Source organism: Temnothorax nylanderi, unplaced genomic scaffold (assembly GCF_030848795.1).
Source record: "Temnothorax nylanderi isolate EJ_2023f unplaced genomic scaffold, tnyl_v1.0 TNYL_tig0011_pilon, whole genome shotgun sequence".
NCBI classification, from domain to species: Eukaryota; Metazoa; Arthropoda; class Insecta; order Hymenoptera; family Formicidae; genus Temnothorax; species Temnothorax nylanderi.
In genome coordinates, this window is record NW_027249073.1 from 1,247,493 (window position 1) to 1,259,808 (window position 12,316).

General features: G+C 43.7%; 1 protein-coding gene across 18 annotated transcripts in view; it reads right to left on the reverse strand.

Annotated features, from left to right (window-relative positions):
• Eph (Eph receptor tyrosine kinase) overlaps nt 1-12,316 on the reverse strand; it is a 93,443-nt gene that overhangs the window by 5,923 nt on the left and 75,204 nt on the right. For 3 of the 18 annotated variants that reach the window (XM_071697150.1, XM_071697151.1, XM_071697152.1), the window contains exons 4-16: nt 11,034-11,319; nt 10,219-10,755; nt 9,744-9,904; nt 9,367-9,631; nt 9,049-9,237; nt 8,857-8,968; nt 8,666-8,736; nt 8,120-8,137; nt 7,408-7,473; nt 6,268-6,444; nt 5,697-6,166; nt 5,248-5,585; nt 390-3,473 (exon numbers count right to left, since the gene is read on the reverse strand). In XM_071697150.1, coding sequence (XP_071553251.1) covers nt 3,179-3,473; nt 5,248-5,585; nt 5,697-6,166; nt 6,268-6,444; nt 7,408-7,473; nt 8,120-8,137; nt 8,666-8,736; nt 8,857-8,968; nt 9,049-9,237; nt 9,367-9,631; nt 9,744-9,904; nt 10,219-10,755; nt 11,034-11,319 — 2,985 coding nt within the window. In that variant the 3' untranslated portion in view covers nt 390-3,178. Of the gene's footprint in view, nt 1-389; nt 3,474-5,247; nt 5,586-5,696; nt 6,167-6,267; nt 6,445-7,407; nt 7,474-8,119; nt 8,138-8,665; nt 8,737-8,856; nt 8,969-9,048; nt 9,238-9,366; nt 9,632-9,743; nt 9,905-10,218; nt 10,756-11,033; nt 11,320-12,316 lie in introns of those variants that run through there. The other 15 variants (XM_071697157.1, XM_071697153.1, XM_071697158.1 and 12 more) reach the window with 15 other exon arrangements.

Here is a 12,316-nt window from a genome sequence, read left to right on the forward strand (position 1 = left end):
CTTAAATTCTTTTGCTATCCAAATACATTCACATTCGCATAGTCCAAATGTATGTTTTAGATGCTTTGGTCGTTTTGCTATTGACTACGCCACAAGTTAATAACAGAGAAGCTAAGGATAAAATAAAGAAGACTATTGTTTGGCTGTAGACTGTTCGACATTTCGTCGTCGTTATTGAAGTTACTAATGTCTTCGTTATTTCATGGGATATCAAAGAAATCATGTGTGGGATATCGTTCCATTGTCAATAATATATTCCTAAATTGATTGAACTTTAAATAATTATGTTTTACTTCTATATAAATTATACTATTAAGCATGTATTATTGGCTGCGGTAAAACGCAACCGTGTTCCTGGCTTATACGAAGGAAGGAAATATACACAAATGTTCAGATATGATACAAATTGTATTTTAAGTACATAAAATTATTATTATCACGTCGATTTTTGAGGTGGAAAGAATAAATCAATCAAAATTCACTAGTCTAAATTCTAGAATATCTGCACAAAAATCTAAGAATGATAATTTGGTTGATATAATTTATTTCACAAGTTTCTGAGAATAATAGAATGTATAAAGCCTTAACTTAGATGAAAAATAGCTATTTAAGTATATACAATTGGCTCCTAGATCGTCTCTTATGGATATATGTGTAATATTGATCGGCCTTGTATAAATTATAAATTATAATACGAATTATACATTTTAGAAAATAAGCATAGCCGATGTTAGCGTATATATGATTAAGTAAGTTTTGTGCATCATTTTTGTACAACGTTATGTACAGGCGCTACGAAACTTAAATACCGGTGCAAACGTACAATCTCTCTTCGTCTCGACAATAATAATGCTAAAAATTAAAATTAAAATTAAAGTAATTATTGTAATCAAAATAATACTAATAGTAATAATACGTAACACATGTAATAATAAGACAAACACTGCAATAAAAGTGATACAAATGCTAATAATGACGGTAATGACGACACAATGACGATGTGATGACAATAATGAAGATGATAGTAACGCTAACTGCTAACAATACTACAATAGTACTGTTGACGAGGACGGATGTATCGTATGTAACATGTTAGTGATACAGTTTACAGTTTACGTGTATGTACACGTGAATGGATTACGGTGCGTATGAAGGCAAGCAGTGCAACACAAACTAAGAGGTTTACCAAGCAGGGAGACCGCTGTCTACGTAGCGGTGATATTTCATTATCGCGTCAAAGAAGCAGAGAGAACGTGAAAGCACAGTCAACATAATCGAATCGTCGAAACGTTAAAGGGCGAACTCTGTGTTATCTAGGACACTGGACCAAACGGAAACGATTGCGCTTTGTTCGTCTGCGCTTCTTTCTTTTCTTTTCTTTTCTCTCTCATCCACAAAGGGGATTCGGTGTGTGGGAAATTCGCCGCTTTTGGACTATCTTTTCTTTTTTTCTTTACCTGTTTCTCAAATGCACGTTGGAAGATTCCGATGAGGCAGGTGGGGGCGAGGGTGGAGCACCCCTTTCCCTGATTCTGACAATTGTTAGCATTTGTTAGTGCGATGGAGGTCATACTAGGTGTGTGTTTCTATCTGCAGGCTAGCTAGTTTCAACCTATCTGGCTTTGATTTCCGAATTTTATCTCTTTCCTATCGTTCGCGCGTGTATTGATGCGAATACCTGCACGCGTTTTCTTTTACAACATTAAAGTTAAACTTCACAGCTTCGAATAATTTTAAGCTTTGTATAAATAGCAGTTTATGTTTGATCTCAAAAATAATTAAAGAAATAAAATAAAATGAATTCCGTATGATCAATACTTAAACATAACTACGAAAGAATTTCGGCGAATCGTTTTATTCCTGTCATTGGATAAGTGCCTCACCTCCGGTCCATGTTGTGACAAGTTTTTAATATAATATTTGCAGAGAACGTAAAGGGGGAAATAGTCCAAATAGTGAATTTTGCAATCAATATGTTATCGTAAATCAATCGTTTCTCTTGGAATGGCGTGTCATTTATCGCATTCTGTGAGAATACTTAAGAATTTTAGTGTTATGATTACGATCATGATGGATTCATCGATGTGGAAATACGACCTAACATTGTTAATCGTTAATTACATCGTCCCTTATTTAATATATTACGTATAAAAATACTATTCTAAAATGGTCAACCGGTCGCACGCGTGCTGTACATATGCTAATAAATCTTTGCAGCTTTCGCTAAGATAAAATCGATGGCTTTAATAAATTACACGATAAATACTTATATCAATTTAATGTAAATGACGTGTGGGGTGTCGTAAGACTATGGCTGTTCTTTTGAGCAACTTGCAGACGACTTTTTCCTATCAAAAACTTCGTTTGTTTTTTTTATAGAGCCTAAATTGACCAAAGAATTTGCAGCCGAAAGGAATGACGTTAGTTCTGGGACACCCTCTGTAAATGTATGTGTGATTGCGTGTACGTGTGTATGTCTTTTTCTTTATACGTATATCAATGAAAGCTATGACCGCTAATATAGAATTATGAGAACACCTGAAAGACTCTAGTTGCTTTTATGCACACCACGTTTAATCGCCTTTTGCTCTCTAAGCTCGCTCTTTAAACCTATATTGCTATTCGATGGTTGAATTTATTCTTTATAAAATTTGGAAACACTCTTAAACTCTCAACTTATATCCCGTTTCAATTTCAATCAATAATATACGCTCTAACGGTAAAGTTTATTGCTTAGTTCAACGTAGAGAAAGTCTCTGTATATATCGTCTAACATTTATATCTACGCTACATCCTCGCATTTGTCGATAATTCGTAGTAAAAAGACTGGAAAAGAGATTCTTTTATAACGGTACTACTCTTGTACATACAGTCTATAGCACTTCGATAACGTATTATCGGCTGTATTATACCTCTATATTCGTCACACCTACTATTCCATCCGACACGACTTGGTAGTATACTATTTTCTACTATCTTGCTGAAAGAGCGACTATAATTTCCCTACGACTAGCGCGACCGTAAAAGATAATGCGAATTGCAATGATATAGAATGCAGTCTTTTGAGATCCGTCGTTTAAATGCCAGGCATTAGTTCTGATGGTTAGAAAGACGGGCGGAGATGACGATAATGATGATGATGATGATCTTGCGCGTTCTAATTCAAGCGTAACCATTCTCAGCCAAAATGAGAGAACGGGACCCAATTGGGATAGGTGAGCGGTGGTTGTTGGTGTGGCAATGCGTGTGTCGCTGCGTGTGTGTGATAGTGTAAGCTACGGCCGGCTCCTGGTGGCATTACTGGAACGGCAATCGCTGACTGGGCATGTTGATGGGCCTGATGGCCGACTATGTCTACGAACGGGCTCGCCGTGCTCGCGGCCGGGCCTGGTGGCATCGCAGCCGCCGCCGCAGCCTGGGCGGCAGCCGTATGGCTTGTGACATAGTACGGATTGTGTGCAGGCGGCCTCACGCTGTAGGCGATGGTTGTTGTTGTTGTTGTTGTTGTCGTGGACGATAGTTGTCGCAGTTGCGTTGCAGTTGCGGTAGTTCGTAGTCAGGTACCAAAGGACACCACAAAACCAAAAGCACAAAGAATTAGCCCAGGGGGGAAAAAGAGGCGGAACGAAGGAATAGGAGAGAAACCAACGAGATTTCCAAATGCAAATATTGTGCCCCATTGGCATAAAGATAAAACGCGAGAACCGATACGCTGTTTCGCGAACAAAAGATATGCGAAATAATGTAATGTTTCGTCCATGCCAATGGGATACTCGGAAAATGTGAGGGAGGAGGCTTACCGGATTTCGTTGCGATTACAAGTTTTGACTCTCGTAGGAAACGCGGAAATTACAGTCAGACCACTTGCTATATAAATGAAATATTTTTATCTCGTCGATATTTTATAAATATTCTACTCGATCGTAGGCAAAACTCAACTTTGTCGAAACCCGTCAAAAAGAAAAGCAACATAAAGGTATAAAATTAGCCCCCTCTTAAACATAGCTCTTGTAAAGAATAACTGAAATGCGAGCCATAGACTCAAGGAGCGTAGAAACGTTAAGCGGCGAAAGCAATTGAAAGCTCTGTTGAAGTCGTCGCATAATGCATGGTCTCTAAGTCCCCGGAACGCGGCAAAAAAGTATTCTACACAACTGACAACGTAGACTTTCGTCCATAAATTAATTTTCCCGCCAGCTAACTCTGGAAACCTCGCTCGGCCAAGTGCATTTTGAAGCGTAAAGCAGCGTCCGTTTACGAGGTAAAAATGTGACTCTTCGATATCGAGAGATTACGACGAGACGTCGTGCGAAAAGTGTATGCTATTGCGAGAAGGAAAAGAGAAAGACTCGAATTTTCAAGTCGATCCAATAATCATCTTGTTCTCTTCCCTTCTCACGCGTGAGTGTCGGAAAATAAACGTCAGTGGCGTAGACGCAGTAGAAATAAATTTTGACGACTGTTACTTAGGGGATATATGTCGAGAGTATATGTAGAGATATTTGGAAAAAAAAAACAGAAAAAGCACGAACATAAAAAGCAAGTGCTAATTGTATAATGCAGTCCAGTACGTGTATGCCTGCTTCCAGTAATGCCAATCAGGTCGAGATGTCACGACGGCGCGAGTACGAGTATGCAGACATTGGCCTTCCTTCTGAGTACATACATATGCACGAGCACATCATATATATAAGTGTATACGATTGTAGGCTTGTGCGGGACGTCATACATCAATGAGCCACAATGCCGAATCCCATTCTAAGTGGCGTGAAACGGATGTAGCATGATCCACGCGTGAGCGTTTCGGTGAATGAATGAAAATAATTATTAGCTGTCGAGAGAAATTAATTTATGGACACGATACATAAGTCACGTAGCATGCGGCGTGATTCTTATTAAGATATTAATGAACGAGCGACTCAACGAGAGATAAATGAAAAGGAAAAGAACGTTGAGACAATGTCAATGAAAACATATGATAACTGCGATTTGCGAACGTGCACTCGAAGCACTTAAAGCAAATTTTATTCGTTGTGCGCCGATTATATCTTACGCATTCCGTCATATTTCTTTCATTTACGTTGGACGATGATAATTATATCGTTTGCTAGAGATTTGATCCATAAGACGGATCAAATGTCCTAATATCGTTTTTGCGACTAACTTATCCTAAAATTCGTTTCGCAATTTTATATCGGCATTTGGCGATTACAATGACAAGTTACAATGATACGTGGGCGCTTTTACCTGTTCTGAGCGATTTTTCTCAGTGTATCCGGACTTCGTATGAGCTTGTCCAAAGTTTGTGTGAGATTGGCAAAGGTCGGCCGATGGGTGCGCTCTTTCTGCCAGCAATCGAGCATCAGCTGATAGATCGCTTCCGGACAGTCCATCGGCGCTGGAAGCCTGTAGCCCTTCTCGATCGACTTTATCACATCTTGATTCGACCAGTTCCAGTACGGCCTCTCGCCGTACGACATCACCTCCCAGCATACGATACCCATGCTCCAAACGTCGGAAGCGCTCGTGAATTTACGGAACGCTATCGCCTCCGGTGCCGTCCACCGTACCGGGATTTTGCCGCCCTGAATACAAACGATAGATTAATTAGGCGAGAAATTATACATATGTTCGAGTCTCGTATACGCCACTAGCTTCTACGAATTTTGACTCCACAACTTGAATCTGTCGCTCACCCTGGTCGTGTAAGCTCCCTCTGTGGCACTCTCGATCTCTCTACTGAGTCCGAAATCGGCGATCTTGCAAACCAGGGTGGCGTTGACTAACACGTTCCTCGCGGCGAGATCACGGTGCACGTAGTTCATCTCCGCGAGGTACTGCATACCGCTAGCGATGCCGCGCAGCATGCCCACCAGCTGGAGCACTTGGAACTTGCCGTCGTTCGCGCGCAGGAAGGTGTCCAAGCTACCGTTCTCCATGAACTCCGTGATGATCATCACCGGATTGCTTTTCGTCACTACGCCTTGTAGGAATATCACGTTGGGGTGCTCAAACTGACCCATTATCGACGCCTCTGTCAAAAAGTCGTTACGGGCCTTGTCTGCGGAGCCCGGCTTCAGGGTCTTTATGGCCACGTCTATTTCCGTCCGGCCGTCGGGAGGTAATTTTAGCTTCCCTCGGCACACATCGCCGAACTCTCCACCACCTGTGATCATAAGAAAATTGTCAAGAGTATAATCGAGTTACTAAAACTACCTTATTTGATAACCGCTGGATAATATCATATGATAATGTACAGAACCGCACCTATGATGGCTTCTATCGTGATATATCCGGCATCTATTTCCCTGGCGAATTCGCGTACCGCCTGATTCGGGTCCTCATAGGTGTGAGGATCCACGTAACTCCTTGCACCTGCACCGCCTGCGCCGCCTGCGCCCGCCGCGGCGACCCCCACTGCAGGTGTGAACAGCGGCGTGGTCACTGCAACGTCACGAAAACAGAGTTCATTATATTAACACGAGGGCCGGTGGTGCGAAATTTTGACAGAACTCTAGACCGCGCGTCCCAACATTCGCTCTATCGCACGGCCAACCGTGTCAAATCCCGCAAAAAAGAAACACTCACACATTCTCTCTCGTCAGCGAGTTTAAATTTTCCAAAAAACAAGACACAACCAAGAAAGCCAAACGCAGGTGGATTCTAAAATATATCTCCTCTTTTTTTCTCAGTCCCACTTTAGTGAAAGAGTCACTTTTTTTTACTTGTATGTGTTTATCTAGCTTAGAATCTGGTCTGTTTAATGTCGAACGACGGTGTCTATGTGCGCTAAGAAAAATTCGCGCATAGCCAATCCACATGCCAAAATGCACAATTTCTTGCATGCCATTACTTCAAGATCATTGCGATACATCCCAAAAATCCAGCGATTCTTTTACACCGCTCGTCCCGGATGTTTCAGACGATTCAAACAGTTTTCTCTCTCGACGGCGCCTCTCGTCTCCAATCTTCTTTATTCAAACCAATTTAGTTTCTATTTGAGCCGTCTGGGAACATCCAAGTATTTTGCATATATCGTGGTAAGAAGAAAAGCGATCGCGAAGCACGATCGCCTGGAGAAAAATGAAAGATAAGATAAAAAAAAATTAGATGCAAGAACATGATGCAATTGCCTGCGAAACACGGGGCCGCGGCATGCTTTTATTTTATATATACCTCCGAACTTTTCATCCATGTCGCATATCTAGGACAGTGAAGAAAGAACAGAACATAGCGTAGCGTAACTAAAGCTAAACTATAACAATCGTGGAGAACTCAGAGTGTATACGAGTGTCGGTGCGTACGGTTATGCCTTCAATATATTGTACGGACGTGTCCAGCGTATTTTTTTTCCTTCGGACGCGAGAAATTTTTGCCGGAGATTATTTTTGGAAACAAAGGACTTACGCGAGGACTTGCTCTTGTTGTTGGTATGGGTTGTCACAATCGGTGAACTGTCCATTTTGCAGTGCACTGTGAACAACACAACAACCAACACACTAATTGACAAACAGCAAAACAAAAAGAAGCTGCGGGTGGTGAATTCTTTTTTTAATGACGCAAAGCGAGAAATGGCACAGATATATCTTGCTTCGATCACAAATGAAATAATTATGAAAGTATGTATAATCGGATTTAAGTAAAAATTATTTCCGGTATTAGAAAATCAACGCGCTGATTAAAAAGATACGCTCCTTCAAGCGTATCTCTATTTTCCTTTTATCTTTTATATTTTTTCTGATATGTTTCGCGAATCAAATCCAGATACATATAAAAAGCACATACGTTATTAACATCGACACACTGACAAATACGCATGCAATTGAAACGCGGAACAATGCAATACAACAAACACACGCAAGCACAATGCGCACATACGCGGGCACGCGTAATGTGTATCTAAGAAAATTAGGTGTCATGCAAAATTGTTACGCGGGCGCGCGCACGTGTGTTTGTTGGTGCCATGTGCGTACGTGTGATGTGTGTATATGTGTGTATATGCAAAAGCGTAAAGTCTGACTTAATTGAGAGTGTAATGCATGTACAGGGGTTGCAAAAATAATCTACACAAAATTGAGTTCCTAAAAAACAAAACTTGAGGTGTTTGGAGAAGACTTACTGTAGGTCACAACTAGTCCTGTAGTAGCAGGCGATTGTGTACATTGTTTCATTGGATTTTTTCATGGATTTTTCATGGAGGCAGGTTCGATAGATTAGGGGAATCGCACATGAAAAGAAAGAATCGAAAGAATTTGGTTAGAATAATCGCACTCAGGCAATGGGCCAGATCGGTGTGAATTTTGGCTGGAAAGCGATCGTTTCTCTTTAAGTCCCTGTCGCGGGCGTATTTCAGAGCCCGACTGCTTTCTCTTCGCTTATTTTCTCTATGGTGTTAACGTTCAGCTATCTCTCTTTCTCTCACTCTCATCCGTAAAAAAATCTCTACTGAGGGGGGGGGGGTGTTTAACGTATTATGGGTCTGTTTGTATATGGGGTATAGTTTCGACACTTGCTGGATCTAAGGGGCGGGCCAGTGAATTCAAAGTTAGTCACAAGACACAAGGGCGTAATGAAACAACTATGAAAGTGACAAGGTTGTAAGGGCGGGGGTAATAGCGATAATAAATCTTTATACAAAGAAATTTCGAGCAAAATGCAAACGTACCTTCGCCGTTTCTGTATTCCAGGGTGTCACAGTCGCTCGGCTGCTTCTTGTTGCATTCATCCGAGGCCCTGCTGCAACGAAATCCCACGATATCAGCCGAATTGAACAAAGCGATTGGAAAGAAGCAACTTTTCGCGATAACTCGCGATATTTGAGGTATATATTTCTAATATTGAAAATGATTCAATTACCTTCTAAGGATCAGAACGGTCATGATAATAATAATCACGAGAAGTACAACCACAGCAACGATCGCCCCTGCGATTATCCTAACTTGCATGTTGTCATCCTCGCCGACGTAGTCTGCGTGAAACGTTCGTGTTAGAGGCGCGGTACGAGGGAGATTGCGAAATGTGAATCTAAATGCCGCTGAACGCGCTTACCTAGGCCCATGGCGTGGGGTGTCTTTTTAAATATCACCGGCGTGTACTCGCCCCAGCCGCGGGTGGTCTTAGCGCGAACCTGTATCGCGTAATCCGTGGAAGGCTTGAGACCTTTGAACGTGGCGGACAGCTCGGACGTTTGAATGACGGTTGCATTAGTGGCGTCGTCGTAGCGCGGGTAACACTTCACTGTACCAGATATCGAGATGATTATTAATCCTTCCGCCGCCACCGCGCGATCGAGTGACAATTTAGAGTTGATTTCGCCGTAGAATGGCGTAGCAACGCAATGTTGCTACGGCTCTCTTTGGGCTTTACCTTCGTATCGTTCGACAAGATCGTTGTCTCCGCCGGTCCCGATGTCCGGCGCGTCCCAGCTGATGCTGAGCTCCGAGCTCTTGACGCTCGTGATCCTGACGTTGCTCACGAGACTCGGCACGCTCGCCTCCGTCGTGACGGTGATGTCCACGTATTCCGATTTGCCGACCAACGACGATACGCCGTTCTCGGCGAACACTTGGAAGCGATAAGTAGTCACCGCGTTCAGGCCGGTTATCGTGATCTTCGTGTCGTTGAAGATCTCCTGTCGCACAATCGAAGCGAATCCGTGCGTCAACTTTTCGATCGAGAAATAATTCAACTATCGCGCAATTTGTATACATCGCGTATAATATACGGGTTTGAAGAAAACTCACGGTATTGGGAATGTATTTGACGCCCATGCTGCAGGAATCGCAGTCCACTCTGTAAGTCGTGTCGGATCTGCCACCCTGCATATGCGGCGCGTTCCAGGAAAGGATCACTGTAGACTGATCGACAAAGTTGACGGTCAGGTTTTGCGGCGCCGAAGGTGGTTCTGCAAGAAATATATTCTTGAAGATTTTCGCGGAACTCCGTCCTCCAAATTCTCTCCATCTCACATCTCTCCCGCTTACGCGAAACTTTTCATTTAACGCAATATATCGCAACCCACAAACATTACATCGAACAGTTAATATAACACAAGTATACATTGCAGAATTTAATATTTTAATGGAGACTCTAATCTTTTGGGCGTTCTTTGAAATTCCTAGATCTTGTGATTATTTGGACAATTACCTTTCTAAAATTGAAAATAACGATGAGTGTTCTATAGAAAGAATTTCTAAGTTTAGTTCGGTCAATACTCACGGGTGCAAGGCATCTTTTTGGGATCCTTTTCCGCCCGATAATAGCCCGGATCGCAACGACACTCCGTGAAGCCGTAATCGGAGGCTTTGCTGTGCTCCGGGCATGGCTCGCAAGCTTGAGAACCCGCCTCGTGTTTAAACTTGCCTATCGGACACTCCTTGCATTCTTGCTTGTCCACGTCAGCTTGGTAGCCGGGCTTGCAGTGGCATCCGCCCGTTGGAAGGTACCATTTGCCGTCTCCCTTGCAGAGGAAAGTCGGCTGGGCGATTTTGACGGCATTCGGGACGCAAGTGCCGCGCGTTTGCTCGATAAGCGCAACCTCGCGACCGGTCGGCGTGGCTGGGAAATGGGCGAAGTTCACCGAGATCTCGGGGCAGCTGATGTAGTATACCTTGATGGCTAGGATCGATATACAGGCGCCCTGGTCACGAAAAGCGAAGTAGACGCCCTTCTTCGTCACCGGGATCGACTTCACCTCGGTGTTTATCACCACCTCGGTGTTCGTGTTGAACCTACCCTCGCCCGCGGCTATCCGACCTGCAAATACGTCAAATCAGCATGAAAAGCCGTCCTAAATATTGAGATTGATCGACGAGTTTATGTTGAGAACGTTACGAGAACGGATGTATGAAAAATATAGAATCTAATTATGCAAAGTTTTAATTTTCCACCTTTTAAAATGTTCTTAGAAGCTATTCTTAATATCTCTTTTAAGGAATGCAAGCTTTTAGATTTGTTATTCTCGAAATAACATCATTATCCTATTTCCGAGGTGAATCCTTTAATTGCCATTGCTTTGTTGCATCATCGCTCACCAATAAGTTTGTAACTGTCCGGCTCCCACGGGGGTGGCTCCTTGGTGGCGGCGTCGAACTCGTAGTAGAGTAGACTGAAGGTCTCCTTACAGCTGAGAGCGTTCCCGGGAAACAGCGAACAGTCGCGAGTCGTGAAATTGATTTCTATGTACATGCGGTTCGCCGGGCCCCTCTCTATGAACGGCGTCCACAGCCAATTGTTTACGTTGGTGTACGCTACGTCGCACACAACATAACTCCGCCAATTGATACCCTTGTCGAAATTCGTAAACGACTCCTCTACCCACTGTGGAACAGATTGCAAAGAAAGAAAGTGACATTAACATGTGTTTCAGAGGAATCCTTTCTTTTTTCTATTTCTAGTTCTTAGCTGAAGTTAATGAGACCGGCGTGGACAATGGTCGAAAACGGAAATCCTTTGAAAGTATTGATGAAAGCGATCGCATTTCGTGCAGGAAGGCATCCGACACTTAAAATCTGCGATGTTAACCCAATTCTACGTGTTACCACCAACCGTGACGAAAGCGAGAAAGCACCACCCGCTGTCGTCATTGTCGTCGTCGGCCGACATTGGCCGTAGAATCCTCCCTCGGTAAATGACGAGGCGGAGAGGCCAGGTCGTCGACTTGCGACAAACAGACCGCAAGGAATTACCGGCGCGCGTTACCATTAGTTTTATTGCCCCCCTCGGCTCTCGGGCTCGTCCCAAGAGCGACCGCAAAAAGTTCCGACCAGGGCAAGAAGGATCCATCGTCGTCGTCCTCACCGGAACCCCTCTCTCTCTCTCTCTCTCTCTCTCTCTCTCTCTCTCTCTCTCCCTTTCTCTTCCCTTCGTTCTCTCTTACTCCTCTCTCCCCCGCCATCGTCACAGTCGCTCTCCTCTCTTCGCCGATCTTTTTTTACGCGCCTCTCCGCTCCCGCGTATTTCATACTCGGACCAGGAAAGACTCGGCAGGTAAGGAGTGACAAAAAACGGTAGACCGAGGTAGAGCTCGTGAGCCTCTTATCCAGAAGATTTCCTCGCGGACGTGTTTCCGGCAGGCGGGCTGCAATAAATTCAGCCGCGCCGGCTACCCGGTCGCAAAAGGGAGATTATTACGGGGACGATGACGAGGTCGAAAAAATTTCATTAAAGCGCTGCCGGCGAAAAAAAGCTTTTTCAGCGGTCCGTGCGCGCCCGAAAGTACCAGCAGCCCGGGAACCACGGAGGTGCAGTCCCGCAATTCGCCGTCGTCCGCGCATCGAATTACGACCCGGTACCCTTCGCACGCCTCCGATCGCAA